General features: G+C 43.3%; 1 protein-coding gene across 16 annotated transcripts in view; it reads left to right on the plus strand.

The window, feature by feature from the left end:
- Nucleotides 1-26912, plus strand: part of LARS2 (leucyl-tRNA synthetase 2, mitochondrial) — a 269549-nt gene that overhangs the window by 171291 nt on the left and 71346 nt on the right. For all 16 annotated transcript variants that reach the window (XM_027097029.1, XM_027097025.1, XM_027097018.1 and 13 more), the window contains 2 exons: nt 988-1077; nt 12063-12206. In XM_027097029.1, coding sequence (XP_026952830.1) covers nt 988-1077; nt 12063-12206 — 234 coding nt within the window. The remainder of the gene's footprint in view (nt 1-987; nt 1078-12062; nt 12207-26912) is intronic.

Below are 26912 nucleotides of genomic sequence, written 5' to 3' on the forward strand. Positions count from 1 at the left end.
AAATATATAGAAAAATAGAGAAAAGAGCCCAACCCCTAGATTTAACAGTTGTCATTATTTTGTCATATTTGCTTCACCTATTTCTTTAAACCTCTACTGGATAAGAATTTTAAAGAACATACCTACCTTAACAAGGTCTGGGAATATTTCCACCACATTCCCCTTACCCCCACCCCATTCCCTATTCCAGTTCATCTTGCAGACCTGTGTAATTTTTCTTTTTTTTTTTTTTACGGTACACGGGCCTCTCACTGTTGTGGCCTCTCCCATTGCGGAGCACAGGCTCAGGACGCGCAGGCTCAGCGGCCATGGCTCACAGGCCCAGCCGCTCCACGGCATGTGGGATTTTCCCGGACCGGGGCACGAACCCGTGTCCCCTGCATCAGCAGGCGGACTCCCAACGACTGCGCCACCAGGGAAGCCCTGATAATGCTTTTTAATGGGCCTTCCTAAGTAGACTACAGCATGATTCACATAATGGGATAAATGGAATATAATGAGTCTAAAAGAGCTACCAGTCCCCAGTTATATATAGAAGCACAGGTTTGTTTTCCAGTGAGGATCATACCAAAGCAGGCAAATATTCTTCTTGAATTTTGTGATTGCTTCTAAAATGAACAACGTTTATGAATTAGCTTCTTGGCCCCCCAAATATGTTTATGCTGACAAGAATGGGAGTACCCAATTTTGTACAATGTAATTCAGCTATTACTTGCATACGTGGTGGGTGGTGCTGTGCAAAAGACTTATGTCGAGTTTCGCATCATTAAACATGCCCTGGGAAAGGTGAGGGTGGGTTTCGATAACATCTCTCTTCCCAGAATAAATTGCTTCTTCCCTTACTTTGCAAATTGGTAAAAATATTATAGGTTGATAAATATTTTTGCAGTGTGATTGCTTTTCAAAATTGAATTGCAAAGCTGATGCATATGTTGGGAGAGGGGATATTTACAATGGCCTATACCTGATTTTCCCCCTCTTTGGCAGGAAATAACCACGTGTTTACCAGATTACTACAAATGGACTCAGTATCTCTTTATTAAACTCTATGAAGCTGGACTGGCCTATCAAAAAGAGGTACGTTAAAGTTAGCTCTGCTTTTAAGATTCTGTAAACCTTCTCCATCTTCTTAGAAGACATCATTGTTAAATAAGGAATAAAATAAACTCTGTTTGCACAGTAGCAGTGAAAATGTACACAACCTCACATTCATGAAATCAATCACAGCGGGCCCAGAGAGTAACTACTGTCTGGCTTAGTTTGGTGCCTCCAGGACAGGGCTTGAGCTTCTTTCACCCTTGAATTCCCAGCACATAACAATGTCTGTAATGAAGTCAAGAAGGAGGCTTAGGAGGAACACGTTTCTCAAATCCTAGCTACCTCTCATAGATGTGTGCCGGCTGGTGACAACCTTTAGGAATCATGGTTTCTCATCTGCTGTTGGGTGATAATATCTTCCTTGCCGGGTCTTGGGAAGAGAAAGGTAATATTTAAAGAACAACAAGCACAGTGCCCACACCTAGTGGCCTCCCAAGAAATGGAATGCTTCTTAAAGCAGGAGGTCAGTAATAGTAGATAAGCCTTAGATGGCAGGAGTTGAGAGAAAGAGTATCATCACATGGCCTAGAACTGCACCGTCCAGTATGATGATAGCCATTAGCTGCATGTGGTTGTTGAAATTTAAATTTAAAGTAATTAAGATTAAATAATATTAAAAATTCAGGTCCTCAGTCATACTAGCCACATTCACGTGCTGGTAGCTAGTGTTGGACAGCAAAGATATAAAACATTCCCATCATAACAGAATATGCTTCCACATAAGAAAAGTACCAGATAGCACTGGTCTAGAAAATTCAGAAGTACCAAGTAGAAAACTCATTGTACCGTTATACTTTAGATGTTCTCCTTTGACCAGAGGGATTTAATGACATAGAATTATATTTACTTTTCTGTGGGTCACATCACATTGCTTCATCTTGCAAAGAATAGTACTTATAATATCATTATTTTTTAAATATAAAACATTTTACAATCAGTATAGAGACTCATATAGAAGGCTCAGTTTAGAATATGAGAATAACACAAAATGTCTTAAACCTTGACAACATAAAAAATAACATAGCTAACAAAAATCAGGAGGTGAGGGCTTCCCTGGTGGCGCAGTGGTTGAGAATCTGCCTGCTAATGCAGGGGACACGGGTTCGAGCCCTGGTCTGGGAGGATCCCACATGCCGCGGAGCAACTGGGCCCGTGAGCCACAACTATTGAGCCTGCGCGTCTGGAGCCTGTGCTCCGCAACAAGAGAGGCCGCGACAGTGAGAGGGCCGCGCACTGCAATGAAGAGTGGCCCTCACTTGCCACAACTAGAGAAAGCCCTCGCACAGAAACGAAGACCCAACACAGCAAAAATAAATAAAATAAATTAATAAACTCCTACCCCCAACATCTAAAAAAAAAAAAAAAAAATCAGGAGGTGAAATTGGGAAAGAGAAGTAGAAGCAAGCGTGAGATGATCCCTACATCTTTCATAACAAGGAGTCATAGATGGAGAATTAGAGATTTATGTCTATTTTTTTTTTAAGTTGAAAGGTAGCTATTAAAGCTAAAACTAACAAAGGTAGCAAAAACTAGAATAGGGGTCAGGTGGGAGGAAGGCTGTATGACTGTGCTGAATATCTCATATTATATGGTAGAGGGTCAGCAGAACTGTCTAAAGATAGTATATCAGGGACTTCCCTGGTGGTGCAGTGGTTAAGAATCTGCCTGCCAATGCAGGGGACATGGGTTTGATCCCTGGTCCGGGAAGATCCCACATGCCGTGGAGCAACTAAACCCATGTGACACAACTACTGAGCCTGCACTCTATAGCCCGCGTGCCACAACTGTTGAGCCTGTGTGCCGCAACTACTAAAGCCCATGTGCCTAGAGCCTGTGCTCCGCAACAAGAGAAGCCACCACAAGGAGAAGCCCGCACACCGCAACAGAGAGTAGCCCCCGCTCACCACAACTAGAGAAAGCCTGCATGCAGCAACGAAGACCTAATGCAGCCAAAAAAATAAACAAAATTAAATCTTATTTTAAAAAAAAAAAAAAAAAGAATATGCCTGCCAATGCAGGGGACATGGGTTCGATCCCTGGTCCGGGAAGATCCCACATGCAGTGGAGCAACTAAGCCTGTGTGCCACAATTACTGAGCCTGTGCTCTAGAGCCCATGAGCCACAACTACTGAGCCTATGTGCCACAACTACTGAAGCCCGTGCGCCTAGAGCCCGTGCTCTGTAACGAGAGAAGCCGCCACAGGTAGAAAAAGCCCGCACTCAACAATGAAGACCCAATGCAGCCAAAAATAATAATTATAATAAAAAAATAAAAATAAAGATAGTATATCATACTTGAGGTAGTACAATTTTATTACTTAAAGTTATAATAGTAAATACCAGAAGAACTAAATAACAGAACCTGCTAAAAGTGGAGAAGTATTTTAATAACCATTGCAGATAATTATGAGTATTCTCCTTTGATACTACACCAAAACTCAACAAGTGGTGGGTTCTTAAAGGTCAGTTGCAGTGTTGAATCTAAATATCAATGAACTTTTTGTACTCTGTTATATTAAAATGTGTTGGCCTATTTTACACTTTGAATGAACGTTGTACCCATGCATTATTATTATAATGAAAATAGTTTTGACCTGCAGACCCCTTGCAGGGGTCTCAGGGACCCCAGAGGTTTATGGACCACACTGTGAGAACCACTGTACAGCATATACAATCCCTAACCCACTCTCATTTTTAAATTAAGGATATTAAAATATTGGTTGTTCAAAATATTATGTTGTTATATTTGTTTTTTTAAAGAGACTATTCCGTCCCCATTAACATCTGGGATAAATTGAGAGTGAGAACTTTGTGGAACTGAGCACTGTAGAGCCTCCTGGGTCAATTTAATTTCTTAACACACCATAGCTGTTCCTATGCTCAGAGCCCCGTTAGGTGAGGAGTGGTGAGAGACGAGTACCTGTTCAAAGTGCTGACTGCAACAGACCTTTTGTGTTGTTAAAGCTTTATTTTCAGAAGTTAAAAATATGACTCCCATACAAATATAAAATGAACATGTGTCAAGGATTTTATTCAACTCATTAATTAGTGAGAGAACCATTTGTATGTTAAGACTGGTTCAAATGAGATTTCAAGGAAGGGTGGTTTATAGGGTCACAGGCGTGCTGAAATGAATTTACTAATAGAATCAAAACTGCTTAATGTCCGTCCTACAAGGCATAAACCTAATTCCGGGGACAATCTTTTCTGTGAGACAGAAATCATTGGCATTGTCTTTGCATGGGAGCCATTTGCATCGCTCTCAGACATAAAGCGTTTTCGTAGCTCTGAGTTTTCTGCAAGTTAACCTCTTCTTTTCACCTAGCAGGGCTGTAAAATAACTTAAACAATAGTGAATAGGGAGTCAAACAAAGGTACACATCCCTAGAAAATCAGATAATCCCTGGGGGATGTGGGTCTGCTAGCCAATCCCAGCCTACACTGAAGGAGCAATCCCTTTTGCCTGTTTCTAAGTTTTGGATAATTTTTCTTAGCAGCATTATTCAATATCCAAAAGCAAAAGGGTAGGAAGAGAATTGGTGGGAAAATCATCAGATTTCCACTATGATCAACAGGTTCGGTGCTGATCTAGCAGCCTGGCAGACACCTTCCCAGAAGAGCCTCCCTTGCTCAGGTGGATTATAATTATACCCAAAGGGGGTTTCTACACTGGAATCACCCATGGGTCCAGGCAGAGGGAGTAAGAGATCATGAGCTACATTGTGTATTCCAAGTGATAGCAGGAAGGACAAACAAAAATTGAAGTTATAAGACATGAAAAAGCCACAGCAAAGCAAAGGGCGTCCTGCAGGTAAAACACAGGAAAGAGTGAACAGTTCTTTAAAGAGTGTAAGCAGTCGTACACAGCATCAATTAGATTAGCCAGGGTTACCTATCCTCAGTTGCATAGTTACTATTTATATGCATGGGGTATGAAATGATGTGACATGTTAATGTAATAGTGTAAACATTTCTTGCATGGAGCCCTTGGTTGTGTAATATCCCTTTACAAGACACTTGATTTTTTGTATCTATTTATTGTATAGTTAAGCTGACTTTTTGAATATATTGAACGTTTATTATAACATTTCTTCATAGGACACTTGCTTCTCTGTCTCCACACCCCGGGTTTGTTCATGCTGCTTCAGTTCTAAGCACATCAAACCCAAGTAGGAAGCTTAATCTCATCACTATTGGGTTGGATCCAAAGCCAATCACAGACAGCATCTTCGGAGCTGAGTAACTTTTCTGATGATGGAAGGGGTTTCTGGGGCCCCCCATTGCACAAGGATGACCATGCTACTGGCTCCAGATGTCTCTCTTCTCCCCAGTTGTTTCCAAGTCAGTGTGACACTCCGCCCCCCAGCCTCACAATCTGCATACCCCTGGGGAATTTGGTCCAGTTTTCCCCTCTGACTACTTCTCTCATGGGAACAGACTGTATTCCTTTCCTGTTGCTGCTGCTGTAACAAATTACCACCAACTGGGTCGCTTAAAACAGCACAGATTCATTGTCTTACATGTCCATGAAATAGGTCTCACTGGGATAAAAATCAAGACGTTGGCAGAGCTGCCTTCACTCTGAAGGCGCTAGAGGAGAATCTCTTTCCCTGCCTTGTCCAGCTTCTGGAGGCTGCTTCTGTCATTGACTTTGAACTGCTCTCCAACTTCAAAGCCAGAGCGTAGCAACTTGAAATCTCTCTGACCTGTGCTTCCATCATCACCTCTCCTTCTCAGACTCTGAATCTTCTGCCTTCCTCTTTCTCTTATAAGAGCTTTTGTCATTACTTTGGGCCCATCTGGTTAATCCAGGTTAATCTCCCCATCTCAAAATCCTTCATTAATCATATCTTCAAAGACCCTTTTGCCATGTAGGTAACATATTCACTGGTTGCAAGTGACATGGGCATCTGGATTCTGGATGACATAGGGTGTGGACATCTTTGGGGTGCAATTGTTCTGCCTACCACCCTCTTCTCCCCACTTTATAGGGTGTTACAAGGGTAAAACAGATGAATGCTTGTGGAGAGCCTGGGATGGTGCCTGGCACAGAGTATGTGCTTAATAAGTGCCTGTCTGTGCATGCCTGCAGGTACCTGGAGTCATTATGATATTTATTTATTTACTTATTTATTAAAGAAGGTGTTGGGGGTAGGAGTTTATTAATTAATTTATTTATCTTTGCTGTGTGGGGTCTTCGTTTCTGTGCGAGGGCTTTCTCTAGTTATGGCAGGCGGGGGCCACTCTTCATCGTGATGCGCGGGCCTCTCGCTATCACGGCCTCTCTCGTTGCGGAGCACAGGCTCCAGACGCGCAGGCTCAGCAGTTGTGGCTCACGGGCCTAGTTGCTCCGCAGCATGTGGGATCTTCCCAGACCAGGGCTCGAACCCATGTCCTCTGCATTAGCAGGCAGATTCTCAACCACTGCGCCACCAGGGAAGCCTCATTATGATATTTAAATTGGAAAAATAGAAAGTTAAAAAAAATCCTGAAGGGATCTGAAGAGACCCCTTCAGAAAGTTAAAAAAAATCCTGAAGGGACTTCCCTGGTGGTGCAGTGGTTAAGAATCCACCCGTGAGCCGCAACTGCTGAGCCTGCCCTCTAAAGCCCGTGAGCCACGAATACTGAGCCCGTGTGCCACAACTACTGAAGCCTGCGTGCCTAGAGCCCACGCTCCACAACAAGAGAAGCCACCACAGTGAGAAGCCCGTGCACTGCAATGAAGAGTAGCCCCCGCTCACCACAACTAGAGAAAGCCCACATGCAGCAACGAAGACCCAATGCAGCCAAAAAAAAAAAAAAAAAAAAAAATCCTGAAGCTTCCTGGCTAATTCTAAGGCAGGCTGTCCATGGGAAGGTATCACAGAAAAACAATGTAGATTATTTCACGGATTTTCATTTAGAAAGATAATGTTCTTATTGCTAACTAAAACTTGCTAACATTGACTTAAGTGTTTTTGGTGTATTAATGTTTAAAAGTCACTATTAAATGACATGATCTTAAGAAAAAAATCATAAATAGAATGCAAACGTGCACAATTGGTACATTGTTTGAAGATCAGAGTTAGCTCTAATCCAAAGTATTTTTTCCAGGTAGATCTCCTTTTATTGGATAGCCATTTTCAAACTGGCTTTAGAACGTAAAACATATTGGGACTTCCCTGGTGGCCCAGTGGTTAAGAATCCACCTTCCAATGCAGGGGACGCAGGTTTGAGCCCTGGTCTGGGAACTAAGATCCCACACGCCATGGGGCAGTTAAGCCCTGCGTTGCACAACTAGAGAGCTTGTGCACCACAACGAAGAGCCTGCGCGCTCCAACGAAAGATCCCGCGTGTGGCAACTAAGACCCAACACAGCCAAAAATTAATTAATTAATTAATTAACAATTTTTTAAATTAATAAATAAAAACATATCGATATCAGTTAACATTCTATTCCTGGGGTTTATTTCAAAATATAAACTTGAAATTAACATTAGAAAGTTAATTTACTTTAGAAAGACTGCATATAGCATACTTTGTAAAGCATATTTGGCAAAAAATAACTCACATATTAATACTTTTCCTCTAATGGCATTGTCATAACTTACTTTTTTAAAAGAAGATAGCCTTAATTCTTAAATTTAGTTCTGCTACAAGCTGTATAAATGGACATTTAGGGAAAGTATTTTAGCAGAGCATTACAAAACAGAACCAGAGTCTTTAAATCTTGTTCTTAACAAGCACTGTCCATCAGAATGTTTATTTTCCGTGCAAAAGGGAATCTCTTCTTGCTCTCACAGAACAAAATATTTTCAGCCAAAAATATGAATATAGAGACCTCTTCTTGGGAGAACATTAATTTCACCTCTTTGGTTTAAAAATAAATTATTCTGTGGATGTAGCTAGTAGAGAAAATGATGCTGTGTTCTACTTGGACATCCTAGAGACCTGTGGAGTGCCACCTAATTTATGAGTTTGTCTTTGGTTGTCTTTATGATTTCAGCGGCAGCTGCTTATAGTGCTATTTCACCTACCTAAGCTACTTAAAGAAACATGGTGGACAGACAGGCAGCCTTTCTCAGTCTGCCCCCTGGTGGCTTTGGAAGGTGGTGGCAGGTAACAAATAAACTGGCCTTGGGAACCTTCCACCCCCCATTCTGGACTGAGTCCAAATTCAGGCCCATTCTAGATGGAATGGAGCAAGATCAATTTTGAGAATTAGATCCTTTAATAAGATCTATATGGTGTTCCTTAATTAAATAAGCTTTTGTTGAGAAAAAAGCTAATAGACCCTGAGGAAATCAATACCCTAAAACATATATTTTACCAGCCTTCTGGAACGTGAAGCTACATGACAGGATACTCAAAAAACATCTTTAGTCATATAAAAGAAGAGCTTGAGGAGAAAGAAGCAAGGGAAATGATGGAGAGCAGCCAAAGGCCTGAAGAGTGATGCCTTGGCCAGGAGACAAAGACATACTAATGGAGGATGTGCTCTAGTTGGGACTGGCACCCTGTGAAATGGGTGAGGGCCAGGGACGCAAGGGGAAGGAGAATCCAGGGGAAGAGGAGGATGAGATGAGAAAGGATGAGATTTGGAATAGGAAGCCTGCTGGGCAACAGGCACCACAGCTGCTGTGTTGCGGAGAGGAGAGCTGATAAACTCAAAATCAGGATGAAATTGCCTTGAGAATCCCCGATGGACCCCGTAGTCACCCACACCTCCAGGAGCCTAACAGCCAAGAAGGGGAGGGGGAGGAGGCAAAAATGATGCAGCACCCACAGTCACTGTACAAAACTGACCCTGTGAACATGGCTGATTCTTGTTTAGAATCGTGTTGTTTAGAATTGTGATGTGCATTTATTAAATGCTTTCTGAAAGCTTCCCACAAATCACTCAAACAGACAAAAAATGTTAATCTTAGTGTTTAACCCTTGATCAACCGGGGAAGTTCTCTTATTTGGGATGGCTCATTCTGTGATGTTGCCAGATAACTTGTGTGAGGGAAGCAGTGGGCAAAATCGACTAGAGTCCAGTGTTTTTGCAAGTGTTTTAATGATTTCAGCATTGATTTAAAGTTGATTTCAAAGTACAGAGATAGGCTGTATTTTACTAAGACGACTAGTTCACTCTAAGGAGCATGGAGTTGGCTTCAGGAGGTGATAGAGACCAGCATCAACCAGTGCAGTGACTACAGTCAGTGAAGTTGTCCAGAAACTATATTCTATGTAGCAAGACTGTGCTTGCTTAAAAATCAGGGCATCTATCAAAGTAAGTGTTCAAAATGTGAAAACCCAAGAATGCCAGATGAGAGAAGACAGACTGTGGCTTGAGGGGAAGCTGTAGGATAGAGACCATTACATAAGAGGAGACCCGGAGAAAGGTATTTGGGAAGCAACTCCAGGGCTTCAAGAGGCCACAGGTGCTGTGCACCCTGGACCCCACAGGCCCTACATTTTGACCACCCATGGTTTTACCGCCAGCAGAAAGGCTGAGTCTGAACCCTGAAACTCTGTGCTTGAGGTGGATCACAGTCCTGGGAAGAAAAGAGAGAGTGGGTTCTCACAAGGATGCATCTTTGATTCAAGACTTTATTTCCTTTTGTGTTTTTCCTCTTCTCCACCCCCAAGACTTTCATTGCGGGAAAAATTGCTTTTGTGTTTTGCTTTTATTTGTCTTTCGTTCATTACCAGGGTTTTATTGCATTTTGTGACCTGGAGTCTGAGAGATGCCAGGCCATGTGGGAATGTTGATAGGAAAATAAAGTCCTATTTGTTTTTGCAATCTGCAGTGCTGAGTGTTTGCTTCTCCATGTCACCTGCAGGGGGCAGGAGACAGAGGTGAAGGCATATAGGGCTTTTTTCCCTCCCTTTCGTACTTTATACCATTTTAGTTGTACATGGGGTTTTTTTGGGGGGGGCGGGCTTTGAAGGAGCTGTCCTTGTTACCAAACAATACTTGGCTCTTTCTTTTTATCTTTTATTTTAAGTGGTGTCCTTCCCTCAACCCCTAATATGGGCAATGATAATAGATAAGTAAGTCACCCTTGGTTTATCCACCTCAAGTTTTTAGGTCTAAGGTAATTTGTCCTATATTTTGTCTATATTTATGGATTCAAGGATTTGGGGGGCCCTAGAATCAGGGGAGAAAATCATTCAATGCATGTCTTTCCCACTCCGACTCTAGGCTTCACAGGCTTAAGTTTTTCAGTGGATGTACTACTTTTTAGCTGTAAAATCACAACCCATAGATGGGTTAGCCCCTCCTCCACTCCTACTTTTTATGTAATTTTTAGATATGTCTCTGAATCAGTCAGGGTCCCAGCAGGAAAAAGCGGGCCTACCCGAAAGCAGTCACTGAAGAAAATGTAATGAAAATACTGTCTCTGGGACTTTCCTGGAGGTCCAGTGGTTAAGACTTCGCCTTCCAAAGCAGGGGGTGCAGGTTCGATCCCTGGTCGGGGAGCTAAGATCCCACATGGCTCGCGGCCAAAAAACCAGAACATAAAACAGAAGCAATATTGTAACAAATTCAATAAAGACTTTAAAATAAAATGGTCCACATCAAAAACAAACAAAAAAAAAGACTGTTTCTGTGCAGAGTTCAGGGAAACCCACAAGGGATGGTCAAGCACCTGGCACTGGGAACAGAAGGAAGCTTTTGCCCACCCCAGGCAGCAGTGGCGGCATCGGGAGCCATTACTGGAACTGGGAGAGCAGTAGCTGGAGCAGTAGGAGAGGCCTGCCCAACGGGGGCCGTGGCCCAACTGGGAAGAAGCCAGGGTGCCTCTCATTGGTTGAACCCAGCCAGAGGGCAAGGGTCCTGGTTAATGTAGGCACAGGGGACAGCTTCCTGGTGTACAGAACAGGGTAGAAAGAGGATTTGGACGGGCAAATTGACAACATTCAGCACAATCTCTTATTAAAATTGCTTATTAAAATTTTAAAAAACAATGTGTATTTTACTGCCTAAACATGTCTCTGTACTCATTGCCTTCTTTGTACTCAGTTGTACCTAAATGTCATAAAGGAGTGAATGTAGATGGCAGAGATACTTTAAATGAAAATAGAAACGAATTAGAACTCTATGGAGAGAAACTTCATCATGGTTAAGACTACAGGTTCTATCAGCCAAAGAAATCTATAGAGAGAGATCTCAGAATATTGTTACCTTTTGCGGGGGGGCAGATGTTGATTGGGAGAAGGCACGACAGAATTTTCTGGGTTGCTGGGAATGTTCTATGTCTTGGTATGAGTGATGGTAGAAACTGATTGAGCTGTACACTTAAGATTTATCCACATTACTCTATGTATGTTATACCTTAATTTAAACAGAAGTTTTAAAAAATTGCAAAAATGTTTACAGTTCCTAGAGACCTGAGTTCCTACCTTGCTATCTCTGCCACTTACTGACTGTGTGACCTTAGGCAAGTTATTTAATCTCTCTGTTCCTTAAGTTCCTCCTCTGCAATATGGGGATAATAATATTCTTACCTCAAAATGTTGTCCTGAGGATTAGAAGAGCCAACCTTAGGAAAGCACTTAGCACAGCATCTGGCACATGGTAATCTCTCGGTAAGTGTTAGCTATTTACATTAAAATAAATACATTTTTTCCCCTAAAATAACCCAATTTTGCTAAGTTCTAGGTACCAGTTTTTCTTCTTTTCCTCTGTTTACTAAAATTTCCAATCTGCAAGTCCATCCTTTCATACAAGCAGATTCCAAACTTGAGTTAGACACATGCTTAGAGCCTCCCTTCCCAAACCTATTCTAGTAAAATGAAAGCACAGAGGCAGTTCACATTCTTTTTTTACAGCTTGCTAGTGGCTTCCTTGCCACATGATGCTCCAAGGAGGTGCCCTCAAGTCTCAGAGCAGAGATACTGCCTTTGCGGACCCTCTCACATGTAAGGAACCTCAATATGATCCTATTCAGTATACTTACCAGATTGCATCATTTTGTTTCATGAATTATAACAGGCCTTGGTTAACTGGGACCCAGTGGATCAAACAGTGCTTGCCAATGAGCAGGTGGATGAACATGGCTGTTCGTGGCGTTCTGGAGCGAAGGTGGAACAGAAGTACCTCAGACAGTGGTTTATTAAGACAACTGCTTATGCAAAGGTGAGTGTCAGCCTGGAGGCTCCCCAGTAATGCGTACATGTTGGTAGGCAACACCAAGGTCTTCTCGGTATTGGAGAGCCTCACTGTTGGGGGTGAACTCTAGTTAGAGCTGTTAGAGCCATGGGTGTGCAGACAGGAAGCACATGAACCTCAGGGTCACTCACGTAGAGGTTGATGGATTTGGGTCTTTCAGTTGGAAATCAAGAATAGCACCTGGGGGTCATTGTAGGCCATTGTTTGCTGACCTTTCAACATATCATTGTACTGCCATAGAGGCCAAAAAACATTCATCTTCATCTGCAATTATATCAACAATAAAGCTAGAAAGGAAGAAAGTATCTTCACCTGTGCAGTTCTAGTAAGACCTCCGGAAAGACAGAATGACATTTCAGAGGGTCCAGAGAAGACCATCTAAAAGGAGTGAAGAGATGGCCAGTCTCCATGAGGGAAGGCCAGGGTGAAAGTGAACTAAGCCAGGAACCAAACTTTGGACTTTAACTCTTGTTGTGTCTCTGATTAATAGTGTAAACTGATGCAAGTCCCTGCACCTCAATTTCCTCATCAATAAAAGGAGAGGGTGCGACCAAGTGGTCTTTAAGGTGCCTCTGGCTTTTTATGTTTTCAGGAATTCAAGGCAAACCCAACCATTGAAAGGGGGAGATTGCTTACTAAATCACCAATAGCCTTGGCCAAATAACTTGTTCTGGGTATGCCAGAACCATTCTGTGCAAGGTATTCTTTGAGCCTACCATGTTTCAGGATATGGAATTGAGTGATCACTCCCTGAAACTCCAGAGAAAAGTGGTTAGAGCAAATCAGGGGCATTTCCCATGGCGATTTGATAATCTCTGTATTAGCATAAGACAGGAAGTAAGCAGGATCTGAAAAGGTAAAGGCATCATGAAGGGCTACTGATGGTATGTCATGGTAGTTCTTACCCTGGGGTAGTCACCATACAAAGGATAGTTGTACCTTTCCATAGTAGCCCATGGGTTGCTCCATCACAGAGAGGGTACTGGACTGAAATGGACTTTGGGTCAGATCCAATACTGCACTTCTTATATGCAAAGAAAGCACAAGTTATAAATAACCTCTGATCACTACAAAACTTTACTGAATTAGAACTGTAGTACACCAGCTCACCATACCAATGCCATATGGTTATATGACCTCTAGTTCTCTCATTCAAAAGACATGTCTTAAAAATGAGACTGTTTTCCCTTTTTAATTTATTCAGAATGTAGCATATGGATTTGGAAAACTACTAATTAGAACTTGTTAACATAATGCCTTACTCCTTTTAAGCACACTAGTAGTATTGAGAGGCTGAATAATAATAAGGAAGCTGAGGACGTTGCTTTCTATAACGTCCCAGGCAGTGAGAGCCCCTACTTGCTGACAGTTGGGGTCGACTGCATTACTGGGAGGCATGGCAGGTCACCTCGCGGACCTGTCAGATGACTCTGTAATAGGCACTGGTGGAAAGGCCACCTAATTGTCCTCTGCCTCTAATTGGAAATGTAATAATCTAACTGAGTGGCATTATTCTTTAAACTGTCAGCTGTGAATTTTCAGCTCTTCAGTAGAAATGGTTAGTTACCATGGTGACTTGCATGGTTCTTGCTGAACTCCAGTGAAGAATTATTGAAAAAGCTGAGTTTGGAGGTCAACACTTGGTTTGCTCTGAAAATCAGGAGAAGAGGGGGTGGCATGGGAGGTAGGGGTGGGCAGCAATCCATGTTCACTGCAGGTCCTTGGCTGAGGGCTGCACATGCACAAAGCAAGACTTCATAAGGCCTAATAGAAAATGATTACTATGCGATTGAGAGGAGAACAGAGATACCAGGGGGCTGCACAGTGCTCTGAAACCTTGGAGTTATGGCCCAGCCAAAAGTACGCAGTTGAGACCTCAGAAAGGCTATATATTACAAGTGTGGATGACACCCTAGGACCAAGGACAAAATTAAAATAGACTCACCTTAATTAAAAAAAAAAGTAAGCCTGACAGTTTCAAAAGGAACTTTCAGAACAAAACTCAACACCTTTAAAAGGAAACAACATAATCCAGACTTTCTGCAAGGTTGGTTTCATCTGCAATGTCTAACATATAATAAAAAAAAATTACTAGACTTGCAAAGAATCAGGAAACTGTGACTCATAATAAAGGGGAGGAAAATGGAGTCAGCCCAATAGAAATAGATCCTGAGATAATGGAACTTAAAGGAAAAGATGAGTGGACAGGGGAATCTCTGAAGAGAAATGGAAACTATTTTTTTTTAAAAAACTGGAAATCTAGAACAGAAAAGTGCAACTTCTAAAATGGAAAATTTATTGTTTGAGCTGCAGAGGGATGAGTACGGGTTAAGTAGGCCATAAAGCTATAGGGGAACCCCCATCCCCCCACATAGAGAACATAACAAGTGGTAGCCCTAAAACAGAAACGGATATGACAAGTTTGAGAAGCTGAAATAATGACAGTATACCTGAAACTAAGAGAGCCAAGAGGAGAAACTCAAGATAGGGCTGGAGAACCTGAATAGGTGGTTAGGGGCCAGATCAGGCAACACCTTTTAGGTCTTAAGAAATATGTACTTTATCATGGGGTCCCTGAGAAGCCATTAAAGGATTCTAAAGAAGGGAATGACATGGTCAGATTTGTGCTTTTATAAATTCACGGTGGAAAGGGCAAGTGTGGGTGCAGAGAGACTAGTTAGGAGGTTATTGCAATGGTCCAGGCATGCATAACTTAGACTTAGATGGTAGTGGAAAGAGATGGGTAGGTTAGAAAAATATTCAGATGGTGAAATCTGTAGAACTTGGTGATAATGAATGAGAGTGTGTAGGAGATGATGTCATCAAGAAAGACCCTGACTTAGACACAAAGTGAATGATTAAGCTACTCACTGGGATAGGGAGTCCTGGAAGAGACATAGTCCTGACCCTTTTGAGTTTGCAGTGGCCATGAGTCATTTGAGTAGAGATGTAGAAATAAATGGTGCTTGGATAAATGGGTCCAAAACTTCAAAGAAGATCAAATGAGATAGGACATCTACTTTAAAACCTGGTATAACAGTAATAGTGTTGAGTTAGTGATGAGGTCCTATTTAGATAAGGATGAGATATTGAGTCAACAATGCTTTTAGCTGCAAGTAAATAAAAACTCAAGCAGTAGCTTAACAGATGGGAGGTTACTTCCCACACAAGAAGTCCCAGTTGCTGGGACCAAATTGGGGGAGGACTCTGAGTTGGCATTTCTGTGATTCTCATGACCTTTCCTTCCTACCTATTACTCATGGTTGCAAGATGGCTGCTGCAGATCAGACATCACGCTTCCATTCAAGACAGAAAGAAGCAAAAGAGGCAGTGTGAGTGACTAGAATGCAAGAACTTTCCCACAAACCCAAAGCCAATTTCCACTGATGTTCTGTTAGCCCCGGTTGTGTCATGTGACTACACCCAGCTTCAAGGAAAACTAGGAAAGCAGGCTCAGGCTTTTTAGCTTCTATAGTCAAGATGATTGGGGGAAGGGGATGGGGAATGGGTGCTGGGATGGCCGGTGAGCTGTGCCTGCCACAGTTATCTTTAGAGCTCTGTATTTACATCTAGTTTTGCAGCTCTGAGGGCTGCCTCTGTGATGTACAGCTGGTGGTCTGCTTGGAAGCATGGCTGTGAAGGAGCCGTCCTTTCATTCACTTAACTTCCAAATTATAAAGACGATGCCTGATGTAAAAATTACAGGGAACCCTGAAATATAAAAATCCTTTATTAAGGCTGTTCTGTGACGTATTTGATTTTCCTCCCTTTACCCCCCCCCCGCCACCAAGTCTTCCTAGGATTGTTTGCTTTATGAAACGTTAAAAGTGATTTCAGCCACTCGTTCTGTGAAAAAGAAAACTGGCAGTAGGAGTATCTGAAGAAAATGAATTAGTCTTGGCAGAGATGTGTGGGAGGATGCTTGTGGGCAGCACCACGAGGTGAGAGGAAGGGGAGGAGGGCGGATTGGAGACTTACATACAGAAAGCAAGAGGGATTCAAAGCAGGATGGAACGAACACTTCAGTTCCTGACAACAGGGTGACAATTGGAAAGCGAGACAAATAGACAGCTTCCCGTTTGAACTTTTCTGATAGATTTGTGGTTTTGGTTTCTGTGTGGCTTCCTTTAGCCCCCAGAGGCTGACTTCTCGCAGGCCCTCAGCTGCTGGGACACTATACATGGACTCCTCTTTGGCGTTAAGATGGACATAATCATGCCCTGATGGTGCTTAGTCAATGCCCACACCAAATTGGTGCTTATGTTTTCTAAGTTTCCAGGAGTTACCCGGCAACTGCTAGAATGTGAACCAAGTCAGTGATCACCTCGCACTTCCTATCTGCTTGCCCCTGATCTGATCAGTTCTCAGGCTTTCACTTACACCATCTTATTGAACCTTCACATTATTCTTTGGAGGGTAGATACACCTGTTATCCCTGTTTTACTGATGAAGAAACTAAGGCTCACACTGGTCATAAGTAACAGCACTGTGATTCAAATCCAGGTGCTTGAGCTCTTCACTGGCAGTATGTGCCACTTCTCAGGTAGCCTGAATTCATTCTTTCTCTCCCCAGCTGTATTCTTGACTAGGTGCTAAGAATACAGGTGAGAAAAGCTGAGGTCCCTGCTCTTTGGGAGCTTGGAGGCTAGTGCAGGAGACATTCGCAGACATGAGAGGTCACAGCCGTTGGGATCAACATCACATTGCAGGAGAGTGCAGGGGAGGCGAGGAAAAGCCCCAGCTCTACCCAGTGGTCTGAGTAGGTATCACAAGATGGTGATGAAAGATGGGAAGTGCAGAATATCTGTAAGGGAGTGTTTTGTTGCCTCCCAGACATGCAGGAAACTTCACGCTTCACAAGTATTTCCAAGTAGAATTTCTGCTGGCAAGAAGCAGATGGGCAACAGTGAGCCCTTATGAAATCAGGGAGGATGGGAGGTAATAAGCCGCCCATTTCCCTGCCCCCTCTGCGCCTCTCATCTTGGTTTCATGTTGCACTTGTGGGTAAAGTAGAGACGCCTTTACCAGAACGCACTGGTCTTGTTGGACAATGCAAAGAGTGAAACTCTGGAGTTGGAGAGCCAAGGAGGTGAGGGAAGGGAATGAGGCTTATGACAGGAGCTCCTTGGGGAGGTGGAGGAGGAGGCTGGAGCAGAAGGACAGCCCCGGAGGAGCAGCGGTACAAGGGTCTAGTCCCCTGGGTGCCCCTGGCTGCTTAAGAGTCCCCTGCACTCTGAAATGGGGACCCTTGGGCACCCTTGTTCTAATCCCAAGGCCTTGTGTTCCCTTTGAAAGCATTTGGCTGTCTGCTGGAAAGTGGGCTGTCGCCTGGCTTTCTGCTTCTACCCTCAGGTCCTCTCCCAGCCCCAGAACAGAGAGAGTGCCAGGAAGCACCTCCTCGTAACAGCATGCAAGTCCTCCTGTGCTCTCAGAAAACTTTGCAAAGGGATTGATCAGTGAGGTTTGGCGACTTGACCCCACCTTGTCCCCCTAAAAAGACCCTTGGCCCCAGTGTCGCCTGCTGTGTGTTCAGCCTGGCCCTTCGCACGGTGGGCGTGTGCACAGATTAGATGTTGGCCGAGGAAGCAAAGTTTCTGAGAACCAAGAGGAGCAAGTGAGAAACATTTAATGAACTGTCAGCTTCTCTGCAGGGCGGTTGGGATAAAAAGCCGTGAGGATCCAGACCAGGGCCAGATTTAACAGCGCTAATGCTGAGGTGTATCTACTGTGAGGGTTAGGGTTAAGCCCAGTGGCTTTAACGCTGTTACTGCGTTCACCCCCACCGTGCCCCTCTGTGGCCAGTCAGGGCTGAGCGTGGCCTTATTCCTCCCTCCTTATAAAAAGCAGTTTATCAGCTCCTGCGTGGTAGCGGGGGCAGAGCCCATACAGCTCTGGACCCCGGGACTCAGACCAGTGCTCAGACGCATTCTCGGAACCAGCTTCCTGCCCGAGTTCTCCCCCAGGCCCTGGCTGTCTCTTCTTTTGGAAGCAGCAGACTCTGCTCCCATCCCCAGGATCTGGTTTTGACTCCCTGTCTCACAGAGCTAATTAATTGTTAAATTCTGTTCCTTCTTACATAATACTTCCTTCTGTTCTCTGTGTAACCTGCCTCTCCAGGATCTTTTCTCTCCTAAACCGTGAGCCGAACTCTACTCTTCACCTTCCGTCCTGTCCTCTCAGTCCTCCTCAGGGTGATCGTTGTCTGGTGCCAAGGGGCGCAGTGAAGTCCTTCTGGGGGCGCGGGTGGGAGGGGGACAGAGGTGAAAGGAAAGTAGGTGATTTGAGGCTGACAGTCCCCAGCACTTTGCAGGTGAGCGAGAGGCTGCCTGGGGTGTATCAGGAGACTTGTACGCCAGCCTCCCTTCCGGCCCGCAGCCCCAGCCAAGGGGACAGGCTCTTTACTGTCAGCTGGGGCTGAAGGTGAGCCTGCTGGGAGAAGGCCGCCGGCTGGCTCTGAGCAGGCCTTAGGGATAACTTCTGCCTGGAAGAGCTCACCAGAGTTGGTGCAGGGCTGGGTTCCAGCTCTGGATTTGGAAACCATGGTATTTCATGACAGAACAGGCAATGAGATTTCCTGTCCCCTAAATGCAGTGCCTTCCTGCCTGTCTTGGGAATGTCCCCCATCAATGCCTAATCACATCTGTATGTGGCCTCTATTAGGTCAGGTCTCTAGGGCCGCCTTATTTCCTCACCCCAGAGTTCTTGCCCACACCCTGTCCCTCCCATCAGGGAACTGAAGACAGCCCTGCCTGCACACCCACTCCAGAGTGTGTGAGAATGAACGAGAACTTCTGAAGGAAGGAGACACACAGTCTCCAGCTTGGCACACATACTCTGCAAGCCGGAAGGTTTCCTTTTTTTTTGTTTGTTTCAAGATGGAATGATTGCAAGGGGAAAATGGGAGAAATACATTAATAATATATTTCTTATTGTGTATTGACAATGAAATAAATTATAAATTTGATTAGGAAAAAAAATGAACAAAGTAAACATTATGTCTTGCTCTTAAACCCTCAGTAGCCTTTCTGAGCTCCCAGCCAGGTCCTTTAGGAGCGTAAAGGCCACCTTCTTTCTCAAGGTGTTAGCCTGGACTCCGTGGGAGGAAAAAGATTGATTAGCACCTTGTTGGGGGCAGTCCCTGGTTGTGCTCAGGAGCGCTAGTGAGTGTCACCAACGAACTCCTTTAACTTAGGGAGTCATCTGAATTTTAACACTAGAAGAAACCCGAGAGAACATTGTGCAGGCTCCCCGACATTAGGCTCAGTCTCCTGTGTTTTCTAATTACTGTCCTGATCTGAAAAACATAAAAGCCGACAAAAAAAAAACCCCTCATGGGGCTTCCCTGGTGGCGCAGTGGTTGAGAGGCTGCCTGCCGATGCAGGGGACACGGGTTCGTGGCCTGGTCCGGGAAGATCCCACATGCCACGGAGCGGCTGAGCCCGTGAGCCATGGCCGCTGAGCCTGTGCGTCCGGAGCCTGTGCTCCTCAACGGGAGAGGCCACAACAGAGAGAGGCCCACGTACTGCAAAAAAAAAAAAAAACAACCCTCGTGCCTGCCTTTACTGCTGTCGGAAATTACAAAGTCAATATGGTGTCTAAAAACGAAGGGATAAGGTGTTGCTTTATTTTAAGTAGGCCACATCCTGCCCTCCTCCTGCTCCCCAGGGGGGCTGATGGCCAGCTTGAGATGTCCCTGAAAATTACCGCCTGATCCCATTCCTCATTTTATAACTCAGGCCCCCAAGGCTAGGAAAGCCAGGACCCAACCTGAGTCTCCCAAGCCCTAGGCCTGTGTTTCGTCCGCCTGCTCTTGAGCACTAGTTCCCAAGCAACCAAGTATTTCCGACAACCACATGCAGAGGGCAGACAGTCGGAGGGTGAGTGTTGCAGGAAGCCAACTAATGCAAGTTAGGAAATGTTATAGGTACAGGGAGAGGACACAAATGGCCAGATAACGGAAAGTACAGTGATTAGAGCTTTTCTAGTTTGTTCTTGATGGAGTTGGCTTGTTGACCTCAGAGCTGGAGCAGTGTCATGTTTTATGTCATTATTCTCTAATCCAGGGCTCTTTCCTTACCCCAGGGCATTCTAAACCCAGCTGCCTGGAGAACAGTGAGACTGATCCAGTGGCTTTCACTGCTATTAAGGAAGCGAACAGACATTAGCAGATACATACATATCCATATTATATTGTTCCGTTTTGTTTTTCAAAATGTGTTTTCTTATAGAAAGTGACCATTTTCCACAGTATCTTTCCATTTCTCTATTTATTTTGCTTACTATTCCAGGGTGGCTGATTCTGAGTGTCAGAATTGCTTAAAAAAGAGATTTAATCCTTTCTAGAGCTGTAGTAAGTTGTGAACTCTGGTAAAATGCAAACTCTAGTCATTTAAAAACAGTATATTAGCAGCATAATTTTAACTGTGTAAAAGCATATGCACAAGTACACACACTCATACTATGTTTTATCAGTTCTAACACACGATTGGTTTTAAATTTTATGCTCCACTGAGAATGAAAAATGCTCAATCAAAGGCACCATTGATTGTAAGACATGTCTCAATTTCAGAATTTGTGGGGAAAATATGCATCTCAGTATCACTGGAAGATGGGATATAAATAGGATGGAAGGATATAGAACAAATATTAATAGTGATCTCCCTGGATGCTTAAGTTGATTTTGGGTAACTGTAATTTTTTTCCCCATCCTTTTCTGTCTTTTCCAAATTTTCCATAATGGTTATTGTTATTTTGATAATCATAAAACAAAACAGCCTGATAGCAGGGTTATATCAGCATTTATTTACACATCTTCTTTAGACCTGAGTGTCTTGGAAAGGGATGGTCTTATGTTCTTGCAAGTTTTAAGTTTATAAGCAAGCTTCCAAATCGAAGGCATTTGAGCAGAATGTCCCCTGGGACTGCTGTCCCCATTTTGTTTTTCTTAATTAGACCAATAAAAGCTCTTATTATTGCTCCCAAAACTCCCCTTTCTCGGAACAAAAGCACCTTTTCAGGCATGGGTAGCCTAGTGCCACAGATTGGGCTGAGTACCATGTTCTGTTTGCAGGATAGTGATTTAATTTCTCCCTCCCCCTAAGAGGTACAGTTACAGCCTCTCTCTTGTACTGTGGAGACAGGGGCAGTGAGGTGATGTGGGTGGCCTCTGGGAACCAGAAGCTGTCTCATCAGACAGGTGGCTCTGTCACTGAGAGAGTTTGTCCTCTGTCATCTGCACTCTTAGGTTTTGGTGGTGACATTTCAGAACCTATAGTCACCATCTCTTAGAAGTTAGTGGAATTTAAATCATTTTGCTGCTGAAAAAGTGGGTTACCTGAGACAGAGGGAAAAAACAAAAAGGCTGGTGTGTGGCCTGAGTTGATACATGAGTAAGTTGATATATGAGTTGATACATGGCTGCCACTGTAGCTTCCTGGTTTCCTTCACCACATCCTTTCCCACAGAGCATGCACACCGGGACATCCATGCTGGTCATACCCAGAAAGCACTTCCTTCTTTCCAGCTATTCGGAAGCTATTTAATAGCACTTGGTTTGTTCCTCCTTTTCACATGGCTCTGAGATACACCCTTGATGTAAGCATGGGCTGCTTGGTGCCTCTTTTCCTTTTGCCTCTGCAGTCCCATGACCCATACATTGTTGGCAAGTCATACATCATTTGCAGAGTGCCTTGCTTAGAACTGATTATTTCCCTTCTGGGTTAATAGCACCTTCACTGGAATTGAGACCCTTGGATAGCACAACTGAATTTGTAAATAAGTGTTTTACATTGAGATGCCACAACAAATGGATTTTGCTAGAAATGCATATTATTTTGCAGAAGAGAGATTAAAGTAGAACCATCAGAGAGAGAGAGGTAAACAAGGTAAACATCATGCCAGAGCTTTTTAATGTGTTTATAATCTTCATGCACAACTTCATGCCAGAGCCAAAGCAGAAGAGGGAGACTAGGACGTGAGAGAGTTTATTCCTCTAGAATATTCCAGAGGGGACATCTAGATTTTTTAAACATCTTACTGCCTCCAGAATTGACTTTCCTTTATTACAACTCAAATATATACTGTGTCTTTGGAGTAATTGCACTGAAATGATTCCAGAAACAAAAAGAATAAAGAAATCTTGGCAACAATAATAAGTTTTAGAAAAAATACAGACAAATTATCGTTCAAAAATAATTGCTGGGCTTCCCTGGTGGCGCAGTGGTTGAGAGTCCACCTGCCGATGCAGGGGACACGGGTTCGTGCCCCGGTCCAGGAAGATCCCACGTGCCGTGGAGCGGCTGCGCCCGTGAGCCATGGCCGCTGAGCCTGCACGTCTGGAGCCTGTGCTCCACAACAGGAGAGGCCACAACTGTGAGAGGACCGCGAACCGCAAAAAAAAAAAAAAAAAAAAATTGCTAATCAAATCATACTGATTCAGAAGAAGGCTAAGGGTTAAGCTTTTTAAAAATTGTCCATTTTAATTAAATCTCATTAAATCCTGTCTCAAATCTGTAACCAGCTCTCAAGGTTCCAGTTTCTCGACTTGCCCCTTAGTAGCTAATAAATCCACTTGTTTTAAAAGATCTATATTTCTCAGTTTGCCTAAACTTTTTTTTTTTTTTTACCAAGGTCTTTAAAATGTGTCATGTTTTTAAAACCACGTCTTCTAGAATTCTTATTTACAGTCCTGTTGCACCTTGTTCTTCATGCTTTAGCTCACATCCTGTCTTCTCTTGGGAAGTATGGATTTATTCCTGGCATTATTTCTGCTTCTTTGAAGAAACAGTCAGATTAGCCATGTTATATCTAATCCTCTTTTTATCCCCAGCTTTGTAGTTTTCATCTTCCTCTTTCTTATTCCTGATTCTATTTTGTATTACTAAAGCCTTTTCAGTTGGATGTTTGCTTCAGCCCATCTCCTGGTGGTACATGCTCTTAAACACAGGCTCACACTGAGACTCATTCCTGTACAGTGTTGTTTCAACTTCTGAAGGCATCTTCATTCACGCACTGTACCTATGGAGCAACAGTGGCCATCTTTTCAGACTTATCCTAGTGAAATGATTATAATAGGTCCCCCCAATCCTAACCATAGTACTTCTATATATGCTAAATAATAACCACAGGGAAACTTTACAATTTGACTTCAGCTGAGTATTAAATACAATAATTATTTGTAAAAATTGAATGAGGAGCCCATTCACGTTGTTCATTTCTAGGTTTTGCATATGGAAGAAGTTGTCTCTTTTTTTAGTTTACAGAAAGATGCCTGAAAACTGAGCATGATGGCCCCAGAAAAATCAGATCTGGTGAATTCATTATTTGGGGTCTGCTGTTGACTTGGTCGAGTGAGCCATTTTTTCATTAATTAAGTGAAGGGAGTTGAATAATTAATGGTTTCCAAGTTGTGCCCAAGCCTTGGGAGTTGATGTAGAGGGGTTAGAGGAGAGAGCAGGGCATCTCCTAGAATAGTTCAGCTTTCAACTCCTAGATATTGGGTTCCCTCAGATTTTATTTGAAAAGGGATTTCATAGCACTTTAATAAAGAGTCTCAAAACCTGGTACTTCCCCAAGTTTTTGGATTCTATGAGCCAGTAAGATTTCTATAAATTGAGGTTGGCCAGAGTGGGTAAGGGAGGCACTGCCAACTGGCAAACGTAAGGACTTGAGATGAATACCATCTACTGTCACTGTAATTGCAAAACACCACAAAAAGGATATAATCTCAACAAAAACCCCAAACAAACAAACAAACAAATGAAAACAGTTCTTTGCATTGAACAACTGTAGCACTGTAAATGCTCACCAGGCTCTTCTTGTTCTGGTGGAGACTTGGTGGGGCTGGCCCTGGGCTGAGGGGGGCTTGTTGGAAGCTGTTGGGCAGGTGCTTTCTGGAGCCCTGTTCTTCAAAATTCAGTCGTGAATAATGAGTTTATTTTATAGTGGGGACTAAAAAGGGCTTGCTGGGTTATTCTCAAGAGTTTGGTTTCATTTTTTCTTTTTCATTTCTTTTGATTTTTAAAAAATATTCATAGATTTGGTAAGGTTTTAAGCAGGTGGACTTTTTTCCCTGCCGCAATTAGCATATCAAAACATTCACATTTCATTCTATTTGAATCTTCTGTCCTCATCGAGATCTGAATATTTTAAGCAAAGCACCTCCATAGGAAGTATTCCAGCTTTGACAGTTCAATCTAGAAGAAAAACACAATGAGAGGGTTTGTAAACTGTGGCTCAGTAATGCAGGGGAAGGAGAGGGGCGTAAAGTGTGTCAGAAATGGACCCCATCAGCTCCGAATTTTCTGTGGCAGGAAAGGATGGAGTGGGAGTTGGGGCTAACCTTCAGATCATATAACGTGGGTTTTATCTGATGGAAAGACATCAGATCCCGTGATACCACACATAGGTTTGCTTGGAAGTTAAATGGAATCTCACTAATCCTTGGAGAGGAGAAGCCGAGGGTCATTCTGAGTTCATAATGCCCTAGTTACATGCTTGTTGGCATTTAAGACCCCTTAAATCGCTGCATAAATTGAAAAGCTTTCTAAAATATATAATTGTGTCAGAAGATTGAGTAATAGTTTATTAGCATTATGTTTTATTTTTCTAATATTAATTAATATATTCAAGATTTTACACTTTTGCTACAATGATATCAGACAGTATAGTTTCAGCTAATATAGATACACATCAGCATGTTGAACTTTTTTTTTTTTTTTTTTGCGGTACGCGGGCCTCTCACTGTTGTGGCCTCTCCCGTTGCAGAGCACAGGCTCCGGACGCGCAGGCTCAGCGGCCATGGCTCACGGGCCCAGCCGCTCCGCGGCACGTGGGATCCTCCCAGACCGGGGCACGAACCCGCGTCCCCTGCATCGGCAGGCAGACTCCCAACCACTGCGCCACCAGGGAAGCCCGGGATGTTGAAACTTTTAAAATCCATTATTAGTTAGGAAACTTTGTTGAAACAACCTAAAGTTACTCTGGTTAACTTAAGCCAAAAAGGCATTGGTCAGGAGAGGATCAGGTTCCTCACAGTTGGATGGGAAGGCAGGAGACCCAGGCCTAGGCAGGAATCAGGGAGAACAAGGGCACAGCTGAAATCTTGTCCTAGGAATGGTCTGGTTAAGTCATTGCTGCCATTAGTACCAGCATCTCCAGCCTCTCAGTTCTGGTGTGTTATTTAAACCAGTTGACCCTCTGCCTCTAGGTCCCCCCTCAGTGTTCCAATTGTACTGAGCCTATGATTGGTTACACTATTTGTTTAGCTTCCACAGAGGAGGAGATTGGGATGGGAAAAGCACCCTCTTTCTAGCTTCCATAGTTGGTGGTGGGGCCCTGCCACTCCATCTTGCAATTCACCTCCCTACCCCTGCCCCCAAGAAAGAAGAGACTTCAGGTGCTGGGCAGCTTAAACAATAGAAGTTCACTGTGCAACTGGGGAGAAAGGTTCTGAGGAAGATGCATTGTAGTTAAATGAGGCCTGAGGAATGAGTTTTTAGCTTCACTCCAATTAGCTAAGTGATGTTGGGCAGCTTGCTAAACCTCTGGGAGCCTTTGTGTCCTTATCTGAAGAAAGGGAATTTTGATCACAACCCAAGCCCTATGACTATAACCAGAGTCTTCTTTCCAGGAAAAAAATAAAAATATAAATAGGATAATAGAAGCAGGCAGATCTCTAATAAGTGTCTCTTTTAACTTAGAGAATGATAAGCCAAAACTATCTGAAATATGGTTGTGGGAAAGCTGGATTTAAGGACCTCTGCTGGAGAGTAGTCATTGCATAGTAGAGTATAGGAATGCGTATGAACTTAGGAGTCAGCTACACCTTGCTGCCAGTGCTTTTTCACTGTTCCACCCCATACTTTTGGAGTGACTTAGAGGAAATTTCTGAGACTTGTTTTCTCATCTGTGAGGTGGAGATAATACTTCTTGACTTGTCCTGTTGTGAAGATTAAATGAGGCAACATACATAAAAGTGCCTGCTACATAGGAAGTGTTCTACAAAGGTTACTTCTCCCCTCCCTAGATGCCTGGGGATCTGGTTTTGTAGTACTGCTTGCTCTCTGAGACTCTCCCTTGAGTGGAGGGAATTAAATGGGAATTTGATGAGCATTTGCCCAGTTCAAGACACAGTCCTAGGCTCTAGGTCAGGCCCTTTGTGGGGTTTAAAGAAAAACAAGAGAGTTTACACTTGAATCATAGAGATCACAGGCCAACATTTCTCTATGCCATACTCTGGGAACAGTGTGGGATAAGAGTTGTGACCTATGTAATACCAAACTTAGTAGTAAGTTTTTGTTTTGTTTTTACATTTTTATTATAAAATGAAATGCAGATAACCATATAACAAATATATAGCTTCTGAATTATTTTAAAGCAGCCGCCCTTGTAGGTCAAGATAGTGGATCTTGCCAGAGCGCTCCAGAAGCCCTCTACATGCCTCATCTCAACATAAGTGCCTCCCTGGCCCCAAAGTAGCCACTATCCTAACTTTTAGATAGTCACGTCCTCATATTTCTCTATAGTTTTAGCACCTAAATGTGCCTCCCTAGAGAGTATAGTTTATTCCTACCTTCACTTTTTAAATTTGATGTCTTTCAAGTACTTTAATCTACAGGTTTCCATCTTTATCCCTTTCTTTTTCTTACAATTTATCAGTTGAAGGACCTGGGC

Source organism: Aethalodelphis obliquidens, unplaced genomic scaffold, assembly GCF_003676395.1.
Source record: "Aethalodelphis obliquidens isolate GAN/ISIS:26980383/991018 unplaced genomic scaffold, ASM367639v1 scaffold111, whole genome shotgun sequence".
Classification (NCBI taxonomy): Eukaryota; Metazoa; Chordata; class Mammalia; order Artiodactyla; family Delphinidae; genus Aethalodelphis; species Aethalodelphis obliquidens.